This window comes from Eleutherodactylus coqui, chromosome 7 (assembly GCF_035609145.1).
Source record: "Eleutherodactylus coqui strain aEleCoq1 chromosome 7, aEleCoq1.hap1, whole genome shotgun sequence".
NCBI lineage: Eukaryota > Metazoa > Chordata > Amphibia > Anura > Eleutherodactylidae > Eleutherodactylus > Eleutherodactylus coqui.
The window spans coordinates 224,944,582-224,960,458 of NC_089843.1; the positions used below are offsets into that span (position 1 = coordinate 224,944,582).

The 15,877-nt window shown below is 54.6% G+C and overlaps 1 protein-coding gene across 1 annotated transcript in view; it reads left to right on the forward strand.

Moving 5' to 3' along the window:
- LOC136573221 (MOB kinase activator 3A) overlaps positions 1-15,629 on the forward strand; it is a 26,081-nt gene extending 10,452 nt beyond the window's left edge. Inside the window, exons 2-4 of the mRNA XM_066574506.1 lie at positions 4,003-4,461; positions 5,874-6,076; positions 15,177-15,629. Coding sequence (XP_066430603.1) covers positions 4,044-4,461; positions 5,874-6,076; positions 15,177-15,206 — 651 coding nt within the window. The 5' untranslated portion in view covers positions 4,003-4,043 and the 3' untranslated portion in view covers positions 15,207-15,629. The remainder of the gene's footprint in view (positions 1-4,002; positions 4,462-5,873; positions 6,077-15,176) is intronic.
- The last annotated feature ends 248 nt before the right edge of the window (positions 15,630-15,877 follow it).

The following is a 15,877-nucleotide window of genomic DNA, read 5'->3' on the forward strand; positions in this document are numbered from 1 at the left end:
TGGGGCGGTGGAGTGTGTGTGTGGGGGGGGGGGCGGTGGAGTGTGTGTGTGGGGGGGGGGGGCGGTGGAGTGTGTGTGGGGGGGGGGGGCGGTGGAGTGTGTGTGTGTGGGGGGGGCGGTGGAGTGTGTGTGTGTGGGGGGGGCGGTGGAGTGTGTGTGTGGGGGGGGCGGGTGGAGTGTGTGTGTGTGGGGGGGGCGGTGGAGTGTGTGTGTGGGGGGGGGCGGTGGAGTGTGTGTGTGTGGGGGGGGCGGTGGAGTGTGTGTGTGGGGGGGGGGCGGTGGAGTGTGTGTGTGTGTGTGTGTGGGGGGGGGGGGCGGTGGAGTGTGTGTGTGTGTGGGGGGGGGGGGCGGTGGAGTGTGTGGGGGGGGGGGGCGGTGGAGTGTGTGTGGGGGGGGGGGGCGGTGGAGTGTGTGTGGGGGGGGGGGCGGTGGAGTGTGTGTGTGGGGGGGGGGCGGTGGAGTGTGTGTGTGGGGGGGGGGGGGGGCGGTGAGTGGTGTGGGGGGGGGGGCGGTGGAGTGTGTGTGTGGGGGGGGGGGCGGTGGAGTGTGTGTGTGGGGGGGGGCGGTGGAGTGTGTGGGGGGGGGGGGTGGAGTGTGTGTGGGGGGGGGGGGGCGGTGGGAGTGTGTGTGGGGGGGGGGCGGTGGAGTGTGTGTGTGTGTGGGGGGGGGCGGTGGAGTGTGTGTGTGGGGGGGGGGGCGGTGGAGTGTGTGTGTGTGGGGGGGGGGGGCGGTGGAGTGTGTGTGTGGGGGGGGGGGCGGTGGAGTGTGTGTGTGGGGGGGGGGGCGGTGGAGTGTGTGGTGGGGGGGGGGGGGCGGTGGAGTGTGTGTGGGGGTGGGGGGGGCGGTGGAGTGTGTGTGGGGGGGGGGGGCGGTGGAGTGTGTGTGTGGGGGGGGGGGGGGCGGTGGAGTGTGTGTGGGGGGGGGGGGGCGGTGGAGTGTGTGTGGGGGGGGGGGGCGGTGGAGTGTGTGGGGGGGGGGGCGGTGGAGTGTGTGGGGGGGGGGGGGCGGTGGAGTGTGTGTGTGGGGGGAGGGGCGGTGGAGTGTGTGTGGGGGGAGGGGCGGTGGAGTGTGTGTGGGGGGGAGGGGGCGGTGGAGTGTGTGTGGGGGGAGGGGCAGTGGAGTGTGTGTGGGGGGAGGGGCGGGGTGGAGGTGGTGTGTGTGGGGGAGGGGCGGTGGAGTGTGTGTGGGGGGAGGGGCGGTGGAGTGTGTGTGGGGGGGAGGGGGCGGTGGAGTGTGTGTGGGGGGGGGCGGTGGAGTGTGTGTGGGGGAGGGGCGGTGGAGTGTGTGTGGGGGGGGGGGGCGGTGGAGTGTGTGTGGGGGGGCGGGGCGGTGGAGTGTGTGTGGGGGGGGGGGGCGGTGGAGTGTGTGTGTGGGGGGGGGGCGGTGGAGTGTGTGTGTGGGGGGGGGGGGGCGGTGGAGTGTGTGTGTGGGGGGGGGGGGCGGTGGAGTGTGTGTGGGGGGGGGGGCGGTGGAGTGTGTGTGTGGGGGGGGGGGGCGGTGGAGTGTGTGTGGGGGGGGGGGGCGGTGGAGTGTGTGTGTGTGGGGGGGGGGCGCTGGAGTGTGTGTGGGGGGGGGGGGGCGGTGGAGTGTGTGGGGGGGGGGGGGGGGGGGCGGTGGAGTGTGTGGGGGGGGGGGGCGGTGGAGTGTGTGTGTGGGGGGGGGGGGCGCTGGAGTGTGTGTGGGGGGGGGGGGCGGTGGAGTGTGTGTGGGGGGGGGGGGGGGCGGTGGAGTGTGTGGGGGGGGGGGGGCGGTGGAGTGTGTGTGTGGGGGGGGGGCGGTGGAGTGTGTGTGTGTGTGGGGGGGGGGGGGGCGGTGGAGTGTGTGTGTGGGGGGGGGGGGGGCGGTGGAGTGTGTGGGGGGGGGGCGGTGGAGTGTGTGTGTGTGGGGGGGGGGGGGGGCGGTGGAGTGTGTGTGTGGGGGGGGGGGGGGCGGTGGAGTGTGTGTGTGGGGGGGGGGGGGGGGGGGGGCGGTGGAGTGTGTGTGTGTGGGGGGGGGGGGGCGGTGGAGTGTGTGTGTGGGGGGGGGGCGGTGGAGTGTGTGTGGGGGGGGGGGCGGTGGAGTGTGTGTGGGGGGGGGGGGGCGGTGGAGTGTGTGTGGGGGGGCGGGGCGGTGGAGTGTGTGTGGGGGGGGGGGCGGTGGAGTGTGTGTGTGGGGGGGGGGGCGGTGGAGTGTGTGTGTGGGGGGGGGGCGGTGGAGTGTGTGTGTGGGGGGGGGGGCGGTGGAGTGTGTGTGGGGGGGGGGGGGCGGTGGAGTGTGTGTGTGTGGGGGGGGGGGCGGTGGAGTGTGTGTGGGGGGGGGGGGCGGTGGAGTGTGTGGGGGGGGGGGGGGGGCGGTGGAGTGTGTGTGTGGGGGGGGGGCGGTGGAGTGTGTGTGTGGGGGGGGGGCGGTGGAGTGTGTGTGTGGGGGGGGGGCGGTGGAGTGTGTGTGGGGGGGGGGGGGGGCGGTGGAGTGTGTGTGTGGGGGGGGGGCGGTGGAGTGTGTGTGGGGGGGGGGGGCGGTGGAGTGTGTGTGTGGGGGGGGGGGGGGCGGTGGAGTGTGTGGGGGGGGGGGCGGTGGAGTGTGTGTGTGTGGGGGGGGGGGGGGGCGCGGTGGAGTGTGTGTGTGGGGGGGGGGGGGGCGGTGGAGTGTGTGTGTGTGGGGGGGGGGGCGGTGGAGTGTGTGTGTGTGGGGGGGGGGGGGGCGGTGGAGTGTGTGTGGGGGGGGGGGGGGGCGGTGGAGTGTGTGTGTGTGGGGGGGGGGGGCGGTGGAGTGTGTGGGGGGGGGGGGGGGCGGTGGAGTGTGTGTGTGGGGGGGGGGGGCGGTGGAGTGTGTGTGTGTGGGGGGGGGGGGGCGGTGGAGTGTGTGTGGGGGGGGGGGGCGGTGGAGTGTGTGTGGGGGGGGGGGGGGGGGGCGGTGGGGTGTGTGTGTGGGGGGGGGGGGGGCGGGGGGGGGGGGGTGTGTGGGGGGGGGGGGCGGGGGGGGTGTGTGTGTGGGGGGGGGCGGTGGAGTGTGTGGGGGGGGCGGGGGGGTGTGTGTGGGGGGGGGGCGGTGGAGTGTGTGGGGGGGCGGTGGGGTGTGTGTGGGGGGGGCGGTGGAGTGTGTGGGGGGGGCGGTGGGGTGTGTGGGGGGGGGGGGCGGTGGAGTGTGTGTGTGGGGGGGGGGCGGTGGAGTGTGTGTGTGGGGGGGGAGGTGGAGTGTGGGGGGGGGGCGGTGGAGTGTGTGTGGGGGGGGGGGCGGTGGAGTGTGTGTGTGGGGGGGCGGTGGAGTGTGTGTGTGTGTGGGGGGGGGGCGGTGGAGTGTGTGTGGTGGGGGGTGGAGTGTGGGGATCTCGTATCGCTTCTGTGAGTTTGACTCGCTCTTGGCTTAAAAAAATACTGACTTGTGAGTAAGTCCTTAGTGAGAAGGGCATTGTGGGTAGCTGCCGGGTGCAGAGGAGTCGTGGGGTTCGGGCCCAGATAGGTAAAACGCACACTGACGTCACGTGTGTCCACTGGAGGAAGCCGCAGTGTAATCAGGAGCGCTCTCGCCCCGCTGCCTGTACTCGCCTCGGAGGGTTGTGCGCGCCTTCGTCTCATTGGGAGGTGCGTGGCCGCAGACCTCTGTAAATAACCAAGCCGCTGCGTGCGGACGTCACGAGGAACCATGCAGAGACGGCGGGCCGGGGGAGGGTGAGGTGCAGCACCCTATGGTTTAACCGCTAGTGATCAGCTACCTCTTGGAGTGAAACCAAGGGCCTGTTGAATCGAGACTGCCCCCCCCCCCCCCACTGAGTTCAGAGTAAAACAAAAAAACGGAAAGCTCTTCATTCGCTTCTTTTCCGTTTAGCTTCATTTTTTAAACTGAACAAATATTGTGACAAACGGCTTTATTTGAATCTGGATGCCCGGACGAGGCGGACGAAGCCCACCGCAGACGTGAAGGCCCACCGCAGACGTGAAGGCCCACCGCAGACGTGAAGGCCCACCGCAGACGTGAAGGCCGCCGTTGGCGAGTGCTGACCTCATTCTTGTCTTCTCTCCCCAGAATCGCGGTGTAGTTTGTTTCCGGTTTATACGGATCCCACCATGTCCAACCCCCTCAAGCAAGTGTTTAACAAGGACAGAACATTTCGGCCCAAGAGGAAGTTTGAGCCGGGCACTCAGCGCTTCGAGCTGCATAAGAAGGCTCAGGCGTCCCTCAATGCGGGCCTTGACCTCAAGCTGGCCGTCCAGCTGCCGCACCAGGAGGACCAGAACGACTGGGTGGCCGTCCACGTGGTGGACTTCTTCAACCGCATCAACCTGATCTACGGTACCATCAGCGACAGCTGTACTGAGCAGTCCTGTCCCGTCATGTCCGGAGGGCCCAAGTACGAGTACCGCTGGCAAGACGAAAATAGGTACCGCAAACCCACCGCACTGTCTGCCCCGAAGTACATGAATCTGTTAATGGATTGGATAGAAGTTCAGATAAACAACGAGGATGTCTTCCCCACCAATGTTGGTAAGTTTGAGCAGCTGGACGGGCGCAGACATTGTTACTCGCCTTCAGTTCTCTGGAGTCAAGTATTCGGTATTTTACGATTTGTAACAAACTTGATGATTTTAGTTTCCCTTCACTTAATGGAACATTGAAGGATCCGTTCTCAGTTGAGTCCCAAGAAATTCTGCTGGGCTCCGTTAGAATAGGACCCCTATTATCTGGGCGCGGGTGCATGACGTCTCCCCCGTGACGCAGTGTGTTATAGCTGTAGCCGGCTGGTTGCGAAGGGTCGTTCAGAAGTGCTGTCCCACTGTCATGCCACCGTCAGAATGGACAGCGGCCACCCAATAATAGCCACAATCCATTAGCTGCAGCCAGATACCTGCCGCTTGTGGCATCCCCGTCATACACCCCCTGCCACAAGAGGGGCATCCCCGCCATACGCCCCCTGCCACAAGAGGGGCATCCATGTGTTCTACAATATAAGTTAGTGACCATAAAGCGGTTGGCCCAGAAGCAGCATTAGCCCCCATAGGAGGTGATATATTGACTGCTGGGTCCCCCTCTGGGACGGACATGGAGGGGCGCTCGGGTCACATGCCCCTCGCTGGGAGGAGGGGCGCTCGGGTCACATGCCCCTCGCTGGGAGGAGGGGCGCTCGGGTCACATGCCCCTCGCTGGGAGGAGGGGCGCTCGGGTCACATGGCCCTCGCTGCGCAGGTCACATGCCCCTCGCTGGGAGGAGTGGCGCGCAGGTCACATGGCCCTCGCCGCGCAGGTCACATGGCCCTCGCCGCGCAGGTCACATGCCCCTCGCTGGGAGGAGTGGCGCGCAGGTCACATGGCCCTCGCCGCGCAGGTCACATGGCCCTCGCCGCGCAGGTCACATGCCCCTCGCTGGGAGGAGTGGAGATTGTTGAGTTCAGCTCTTTGTTCATTCAGAGTTTAAAGAGCTAAGCGGCCATTTATATGGGACCATTATCACACAAAATTAGTTGACAAATGAAGTTGAGCGATGATCGTCCCGTGTAAATGCAAAAAAATCGTTTACGATTTGTTAGCTGCTCATTATTGCAGAATTTCAGTCAGCAGGATCGTGGGCTTCTCGCTGCGTGTAATCGCTCCCCGTGACACATCGAAGCCTGCGATCCAGCGGTGAGATCTGTCTAAAGGGACGGGCGGTAACCACCTCAGCGGTGACGTAGTTAGCGCCTGTGCAGATGTTTACATTACGGTCGTCCCGTGTTAATGGGACCTAGAATAGTGCAGTACTCCACCTTCTCCACTAGGTGCATGGCCGGTGACCGTGTGACCCCTGCCCCACTCCGCCGTTCTAGCAGGATTAGAGAAGGTTTGGGGTGGAGTGCACAATCTGTGGTATTTGAAAGGTTTTTGCATGTAATTTTTGTTCTTTTCTTCTGTTTTCTTTTAAGGTACCCCTTTCCCAAAGAATTTTTTCCAAGTTGTGAAAAAAATATTATCCCGGCTTTTTCGAGTGTTTGTTCATGTTTACATTCATCACTTTGACAGAATAATACAAATGGGCGCAGAGGCTCACGTAAATACCTGCTACAAACATTTCTACTACTTTGTAACCGAGTTTAATCTGATAGACACCAAGGAGCTGGAGCCGCTGGTAAGTATACAGGCACAGACTGTACATTATCACCATGAGTCCCAAGAAACCCTCTGTGGCCGCCTCGAATACCGGACCCCCTATGGGCCCAGGAACACCACATGAAGGAAAGGAGGGCCAGCGCTTCATGGGTTAAAACCGCTTGGGTCCAGGGGAGGATCTTAAAGGGTCAGCATCAACCATTTGTGCCAGAGAGCTGCCGCTGTACATGGACCCTTGGATAGAGAAGTAACAAGTGGTTTGAAGTGCCGGCCCTCTGTTCTTTAGTGGGTATGGCGTGCTTGTAGGTCAGTCAGCTGACCTCTGCAGTTTATGTAACGCTGGCACTTGGCCGTGTGAATGTGGGGCGGGTACGTGGGATTTCAGTTCAAACAGGACATCAAATATGGTGTCGCCCAATGTATTTGGAATAGCAAAGGATTGCCACTGTAGAAATACAACCCCAATTCGAAAACGTTTGGGCGCTGTGTAAAATGTAAAGGACTGCAATGATTTGGGAATCGTCTTATTTCTTATTCACAATAGAACACATCAGAAGGAGACATTTCTTCATTTCATTAAAAAAAATGAACTCCTTTAGAAATGAATGGCAGGGCGTATCGACCGTCCTGTAGCATCCCCTCATATGACAGTCTGTGAACATGAAGTGAGGAGGCCCATTGTTGGGAGGGGGATGTTGTCCCACTCTTGTCTGACGTAGGATTCTAGCTGCTCGCCAGTTCTGATCCATCTTGATGGAGTTTTCATTTCATAAATGTGACAAATGTTTCCTGTTAGTGGAAGGTCTGGACTGCAGGCGGCCGGTTCACCCCGGACTCTTCTCCTGTGAAGCCATGCTGTTGTGATGGATGCAGTATATGGTGGAAGGTCTGGACTGCAGGCGGCCGGTTCACCCCGGACTCTTCTCCTGTGAAGCCATGCTGTTGTGATGGGTGCAGTATATGGTGGAAGGTCTGGACTGCAGGCAGTCGCTTCACCCCGGACTCTTCTCCTGTGAAGCCATGCTGTTGTGATGGATGTAGTATGTGATGGAAGGTCCAGACTGCAGGCGGCCGGTTCACCCCGGACTCTTCTCCTGTGAAGCCATGCTGTTGTGATGGATGTAGTATATGGTGGAAGGTCTGGACTGCAGGCGGCCGGTTCACCCCGGACTCTTCTCCTGTGAAGCTGTTGTGATGGATGTAGTATGTGGTGGAAGGTCCATACTGCAGGCAGTCACTTCACCCCGGATTCTTCTCCTGTGAAGCCATGCTGTTGTGATGAATGCAGTATATGGTGGAAGGTCTGGACTGCAGGCAGGCGGTTCACCCCGGACTCTTCTCCTGTGAAGCTGCTGTGATGGATGCAGTATATGGTGGAAGGTCTGGACTGCAGGCAGGCGGTTCACCCCGGACTCTTCTCCTGTGAAGCTGCTGTGATGGATGAAGTATATGGTGGAAGGTCTGGACTGCAGGTGGCCGGTTCACCCCGGACTCTTCTCCTGTGAAGCCATGCTGTTGTGATGGATGTAGTATATGGTGGAAGGTCTGGACTGCAGGTGGACGGTTCACCCCGGACTCTTCTCCTGTGAAGCTGCTGTGATGGATGCAGTATATGGTGGAAGGTCTGGACTGCAGGCGGATGCTTCACCGCGGACTCTTCTCCTGTGAAGCTGTTGTGATGGATGTAGGTTATGGTGGAAGGTCTGGACTGCAGGTGGCTGGTTCACCTTGGACTCTTCTGTGAAGCCATGCTGTTGTGATGGATGTAGTATATGGTGGAAGGTCTGGACTGCAGGTGGCCGGTTTACCCCAGACTCTTCTCCTGTGAAGCTGTTGTGATGGATGCAGTATGTGGTGGAAAGTCTGCACTGCAGGTAGTTCACTCTGACTCTTCTCCTGTGAAGCCATGCTGTTGTGATGGATGTAGTATATGGTGGAAGGTCTGGACTGCAGGCGGCCGGTTCACTCTGACTCTTCTCCTGTGAAGCCATGCGGTGGTGATGGATGCAGTATGTGGTGGAAGGTCTGGACTGCAGGTAGTTCACTCTGACTCTTCTCCTGTGAAGCTGTGGTGATGGATGCAGTATGTGGTGGAAGGTCTGGACTGCAGGCGGCCGGCTCACCCCGGACTCCTCTCCTGTGAAGCCATGATGTTGTGATGGATGCAGTATGTGGTTTAGCATTGTCTTGCTGGAATATACAAGGTTTTCCCTGAAAGGGACATTGTGTGGCTGGAGCTTGTGTTCGACAACTTCCACATACGGCTCAGCATTGATAGCCTTTCAGGATGTGTAAGCAGCCCGTGCCGTAGGCACATAGCATCAGAGATGCAGAACTGTGTGCTGATAACATTCTGAATGGTTGCTCTCCTCTTGAGTCCGCAGGACACTGCGTCTGTGGTTCATAGAATCTTGCCTATTTTTTTATGCAGTGCCGCCTGAGGGCCCGTAGATCTCAAGCGTCCAATATTGACAGTCGGCCTTGTTCCTTGTGGAAATGGTTTTCTCCAGATTCTCAGAATCTTTTGATATTATGTACTGTAGATGGTGGATATTCAAAGTCTTTACAATTTTATATAGAACATTTTTCTGAAATTTATTCCACAATTTTTAGACAGTTTTTCACAGATTGGTGAGAGCTGGTCGGCCATCTTTACTTCTGAGAGACCCGGCCTCTCTAACATGCTCCTTTTTATACAGTCATGTGACTTAGTAGCAAACTGACCCTTCAGCTGTTTTTCATTAGTCCTACTTCCTTTCCAGCCTTCAGCTAGCCCTGTCCCAACATTTGTGAGATGTGTTGCTTCTATCCATTTCGAAGGTTCATTTTTATTTTTTATCAATGACTCCCCTCCCCTCTCATGTGTTTTATGTTCTACTCTGAATAAAATATGGTTAAATGAGATTTCCAAATAATTGCATTTTGATTTTCTTACATAGTCCCTACTTTTTTGGAATTGGGGTTGTACTAATATAGGTGGCTTATAAGAATAAAGGATGTTTCACTTGAAGCTCAGCCCTTATTTAGGCTTGTAATTTGTGTAGAACTCTACTTGTGTTTTAGAGTCTGGTGTTGATCCATGACACACGTCCTGTTTCCCGACACGGGTGTATTGCTTGTCAGGTTGTAGTGCCTGCGGTTGGCATTTCTGGAGCGGGTGGGGCTCATTTATAAAAACATGACAGTTGACTGTCCTTGTTGCTTGATCGTAAGTGCTTAGAAGATAGCAGTAGCCACTTTCAGCATCTTCCATGATGATTCTGAGGTCTCCAAGAACCAAGGTCGGCATCAGTATTCGCTCTCGTGACGTAAATATTTCAAAATTACTGGGTTGTTCTTTGAAGCACCCTATACAAGTAAAAACACGCAGTGCATTTCAGCTCCCAAGTCGTCATCATGCTTCACAGAGAACATGTGAGGCAGGCGCCACACGCCAGTTTGATTCTAGGCTATCTGTGGAGGCTGGACCATAGACCCCTTGTGTTTTCTCAAGCCTGACCCCCTCCAATTGGGATAACCTCTTTTGCTGCCGTTGCACATACAGGTAGTCCCGGTAATGTGGCTGCTGACACTGCACTGGGCCGAGGCGCAGTACGCAAAGGTCTGAACATGAGCGTAGGGTAGAAATTGGCTGTAGTCAGGACTGGTGGCATAGGTGCAGTAATGGAAGTCCAAGCTGAAGATAAGGGCAGACAGCGGGCAATAACTCAGTCCAGAATACAGTGCTGAGGTCAGGGCACACACAACTCAAGATGGCCCAAGTCAGGCAAGGGTCTAAACCAGAATAAACACAGGGACTTTATCACAAATGGCAGTATGAGGCCAATTGTTTAGGCATCTGCCCTAGGGCATTTAACTTTCCTCAAACCAGTGTTGTATGTGCATCGGGAATACATCATAGCAGCTATTACCACACACGGCGATTAATGATGGGGACTCGGGACAAGCCGGCATGTGTACAGGTCAGCTGCTCCTCCGAATACTACATAACTTGCCAGCTCAGCCATTCATCGGCTTAAGAGGGATATTCCCATCTGCACTTTTCATAGCCTGCTATAGTTACTGGCCAGAAGGTATGTCTGCCCCTGGCAAGGGTGGCGTGCCATGTGTCATTACCACGCTGTCCAGGCGGCGTCCTGGACGTCTCTACTAGGGGCCCTGTAATATAAAGTACACCGGGCCGCCACGAGAGAGAGGTAGGAAGAGCTGTGTATACTAGGCCGGCGGTACTCGAGCCGTACATATGTAACTTAGGCCGGCTTCACACGAGCGTGACGGGCTCCACCACGGAATATTCCGCGGCGAAGCCCGTCACGGCGCCCCCCAGAGACCCCATACTTACCAGCGGAAGATAGCGTGAAGACGCTTCCCCGCCCACCGCCGGCGCGTCATGTGACACGCCCACCGTGTCACGTGATGCGTCAGCCGCGTCATATGACGCGGTGGCGGTAGGCGGGAAAGCGTTTTCACGCTATCTTCCGCTGTGTTACAGCGGGAGATAGCGTGAACGGACGGCTTCCATTGACTGCAATGGAAGCCGTCAGCGCGTACACCCGCGGCAAATAGAGCATGCTGCGGGTGAGGACGGGAGATTTCACGGTGCGGAATTCCGCATCGTGAGCATTGTGCTATTAGGTTCAATAGAACCTAATAGCAGCGGGCAACGCAGCGGATTTTTGCCGCGAATTACGCGGCGTAAATCCGTTCGTGGGAAGGAGGTCTTACAGCGTAGCACATAGTCAACTTTTAGCTTAAATTTGACATCTAAATATAGTTTCAATGTTTGAGTTGAGAAGCCGATGGCTCCCAGGTAATCTCTGTGTTCTGGAGCGCTGGGCCTGAAGGGGCTTCCACAGGGTCAGTTCAGGCTTTTCATGCAGCCTTTGAAGCCAAAATCAGGTGGTAAAGTGGCAGTGTGTAAGGCTGAAAACGGGCACATGTCCATCCAGTTCAGCCCATCACCCCGCAGTGTTGATCCAGAGGAAGCAAAAAAAAAAACTGATCAGGCAGAAGCCAATTTTCCTAATTTAAGGGAAGAAATGAAGGTGTGGGTTATAACTGGAGAGTCTTTCACGTCGGGGGAGGGGGGGGGGCAGCTGGGTTCCTAATAGTGGTTCCCTGACCTCTGCAGGGCTGAACCTTCAGGTGTATACCAGCCGTTACACAAGCGTTAGCAGCCTTATTGGACACTGCAAGCTGAGCAGCTGGACATGATGGAGGGAGCAATGCCGTCAGGGCCTGTGTCATAAAAACAAAATTAGGTTTCAGTGTTGAACAGTTATTTAGTTTTTTATTTTATTTTCAATGTCCTGATCAGTTTACAAAAAAATCTTGCAGGTTTCACACGAACCATTAAGAAAAATAGTTGTTCTGTAGAGGAAAAAACTTTTCAGCAGTCCTCATTTTCTTTGAAGGGGAGGATTACAATAAGAAGTAACTCCTCCATATGGCTAATACTAGAAATTATAGCACCAGTGTTTCTGGTGGCGCAACGTGCCACACGGCTCGGCTACGTGGGCATGTGACAAACAGTCGCAGCTGTGCTGCACGTCATGTGCGTCCCAGACGCAGCTCCGCTACAGTACATACATCCATACTGAATATACACATTCGAACATTACAGACACAGCTCTACTACATCCATCCCGATTCCCACACATGACACACAGCTCTTAGATACAGTGTTGAGCCCCGGTCATGTGATTCCTGACTCCACCCGCACAGGTGATCACATGACTGTGACGTCATCACAGGTCCTGGTAGTTTGTTGGCTTATGCAGGATACAGTACTTTCTATCAAATGATAGAATGGCTCCTCCCACAACAGGATCTCTGTGGTGATGGTAGGTTAGTGTCTCCAGTCAGGAGTCTTGCATAGTAATGGCTTAGTTGTATTCTCAGCATGTTGTTTTTTGTTTTTTTTTGTCCTCCCCTTCCAAGAGCCCTAACTGTGTTTTTCTGTCAGGCTCTGTGTTTTTATATATACTGTAGGACCTGCAATGACGTTACCAGGGGCGGAGCATGAGAAACACACACACACACACATACATACATACATACATACATACATACATACATACATACATACGGACAAGTGGCCGTTTAGTAGTTTGACAGAATCCACCACTCATAATAAATAGCCACAGCTATCCTCTTCCCCTCCCTGCGCAGATCATACTGAGAACAAGCTCCTGTAGAAGTCGATCAGTTCCTGTTCGTTATGTGAATGTCACATGACTTGTGCTGTAAGACTTCCCTCACATACAACGCTGTCGGAGGCTCCCATTGTTTTCAATGGAGCCTTTCAGCCGCTTGAACGTGGCGCTTTTTAGTGCACAATTTTCGAGCGGTGTCTGTCGTACAACGATGAGGAATGTGAAAGGGAAACCACGGCAAAGCGCTGCGACTTAAATTGTGGCGCTTTCCACAACGCACGTGTGAGGGAGGCCTCAAGCATCGCGTATCTGTGGCTCAGGCAGGGCAACCTCTTAGTTATAGAGGAACAGAATAAAAGCTGATCAGTGTAATTAGCAGAGATGGGTGATACTTTAATGTGACGGGAACGGTCGGGCCACTACTTGTGGTCTGGGGGGATACATTAATGTGACGGGAACGGTCGGGCCACTACTTGTGGTCTGGGGGTGATACATTAATGTGACGGGAACGGTCGGGCCACTGTTTACTTGTGGTCTGGGGGTGATACATTAATGTGACGGGAACGGTCAGGCCACTGTTTACTTGTGGTCTGGGGGGGATACTGCTTCAGCCTTCGCTGTCTGGTGGACATCACCCAGCCTTATTCTTCATGAGGGTATGATGCCAAACCTTCCTTTTCAGTTTTTCTATGTTTACACGAATTGCTTTACAAAGCGATTAGTTCTGGCTTTCTGTATCCAGAGATCTGTAACCTTTTTCTTCCATTGACTGAATTGTTTAAAGACTTATCTTTAAAGCCTTTTGTATTTGGTACCATTTGGGGGAACCCACTGCTGACCATAGTAACAGTCTGTAAGGCTGAAAATGCCCATCCCGTTCAGTTTAATATTCTGTGTTGCTCCAGGAAAGCAAAAACACAAATGAGGTACAAAACAGTTAGAGGGGAGAAAAAAATCCTTCCAGCCTCCAAATCTGACAATTGGGAAAAATCCCCACATCAGCGACCCTCCTGAAGTAGTCAGGGATATAGCATGTAATGTATCCCTCAAGAAAGACGTCCAGAACCTCTTATTCTCTTATCAATTTCACCATCACCGCCTCCTCAGGAGAGAGTCCCACAGTCTCACTGCTCTTACTGTAAAGAACCCACTTCTGTGTCTGTGTAGAAACTTCCTTTTAGATGGAGAGAGCGCCCCCTTGTTACAGTCACAGTCCTGGGTATAATGGATGATGGGAGAGATCTCTGTACTGACCCCTCATATATTATACATAGTTATTAGAGCGCCCCCTTGTTACAGTCCTGGGTATAATAGATGATGGGAGAGATCTCTGTACTGACCCCTAATATATCTATACATAGTTATTAGAGCGCCCCCTTGTTACAGTAATGGGTATAATAGATGATGCGAGAGATCTCTGTACTGACCCCTGATATATCTATACATAGTTATTAGAGCGCCCCTTGTTACAGTCCTGGGTATAATAGATGATGGGAGAGATCTCTGCATTGACCCCTGATATATATGTATACATAGTTATTAGAGTGCCCCCTTGTTACAGTCCTGGGTATAATAGATGATGGGAGAGATCTCTGTACTGACCCCTGAGAGATCTATACATAGTTATTAGAGCGCCCCCTTGTTACAGTCCTGGGTATAATAGATGATGGGAGAGATCTCTGTACTGACCCCTGATATATCTATACATAGTTATTAGGTCACCCCTCAGTTGTCGTTTTTTCCTAAACAAAACCTTAATTTTGATTACCTCTCTGGGTATTGTAGGCCACCGATTCCCTTTATTACTTTAGCTGCCGCCTTCTTACCTGCTCAAGCTCTGATATGTTCTTGAGTACCGGTGCCAAAAACTTCCTACAATATCCCATGTGTGGTCTGTCCAGTGATTTGTAAAGAGAAAGAACAATGTTCTCGTCATGTGACCCTAGACCTCTTCTGATGCCCCTATGATCCTATTTGCCTTGGCAGCAGCTGCCTGACACTGGTTGCTCCAGTTAAGTGAATAGTTCTAAAACCCCCAAGTCCTTCTCTATGTCAGTGTTCCCCAGTGGTTTCCCATTTAGTGTGTATTGGTGACATGTATTTCCTGCCTGCGTGCAGAACCTTACATGTATCAGTGCTACCCCCTCATTTGCCACTTCTCTGCCCAAGCTTGTCTAGTAATTGTTTTCTCACTCCAATGCTGGATTGACGGCTACACTGCTCAGGACTGCTGTGTAATGCCCTCAATGCTGCTGCTTTTGAGGTTCTACTACAGGGAGATAGTGGAGTGGGATCAAATCTGTCTGTGTTGTGTATGGGAGACTTCATAGCAGCTAGCTCAGGGAAACCTGACCAAGCCTGCAGAGGGGAAAAATGGTGACAATGCAGGATACAGGTCATAGAATTGCCAGCAGTAGTGCTGTGCCTCGTCTAAGCACACCACTGCTTGTTCTGCAAAGTCACAGAAGTAAAATGTTTGTCTGTCATTTCATGTCCCAATAGGGGACTTAAACAAGCAATCCTTTGAGTACTTCTATAATAAAATGAAATGCTTCTCTGTTGCAGTGTATTGTGCCTGTATGTGGCAAGACTCTGGGAGCTATTGTTAGGCTCTTTGGCTGCCATGGCCATCTATCGGCACCCCACTATCATGTTGCAGGGGTGCTGATGGGGTGATCAAGAGCCCACCTCCCTTGATCTAACCACAGTAGCTCAAAGTAGCGAATATACTGCCGTTCCGTCATGTCGGCTGTCAAACCTCCTTACATGGAGCGGCTTATACAGTCTGCAGAATACATTGCAGCAGTGAATTTGAGTGCCGACAGCGGGGGGATGAAGCGGCATGGCAATAAAGCTCGTATCCCCAGAATCAGCGTGTCGGGTCCTTTACCCCCATAGGCTTGGCCGACTGTTTTTCCTCTTGTAGTTGTACCATTCAGTGTTAAACTGTTGTTTCTTCCACAGAAGGAAATGACCTCTCGGATGTGCCACTGAGGTGGGGCGCTCCACCTCCCATGTTGCCTGTGGAAGTGAACTGCTGAGATTTGCCCCTTGCACCCGCGGGTGGCTTGAAGGAGAGACTCTTGCCTTTTTATGTTGAATAGTTCACTTTGTGATTTATTTTTTTAATCTATTTTGATAGCCTAACTCTTCAAGCTGTGAGAACTGAAGGCACCGTTTTTAAGAAGTTGTACATTTCTGTGTCTTGAGACTTTATTTTTATATCCTGGCATTCCAGACATTGTTTACCTGTAGGGTCTATTAATGCAATAATTCCTGGTCTGTAGTATACAAACCATCTCAGGTTCTTGTATTTTTCAATTTAAATTTGTACTGTTTGCATCACTTTCACTGCCAGATAGACTTTCCATGTAAGGCTGTGAGAGAACTATGCTTAATAAAGTATTTCTGCACTAATGTGAAGTACCGTCTCTTACTGTTCTGGGGTGCTTGTGTTTTGTCTCGTCCAACAGAAGAGAAGATGTTCGCGGATTCCTTCATACATGTTTTTTACCTGGCTTGCCAAAATCAAAAAAAAAACAAAACATGAATTTGACTTGTATCTTCCAAGCATTTTGACATGGCTGTTTTTTTGGCCACACTGCCTTGAGTCCCTACCTCCCCAGTAATGTTTGTCTATAGCAGAGTTGCTAGAAAACCCTACA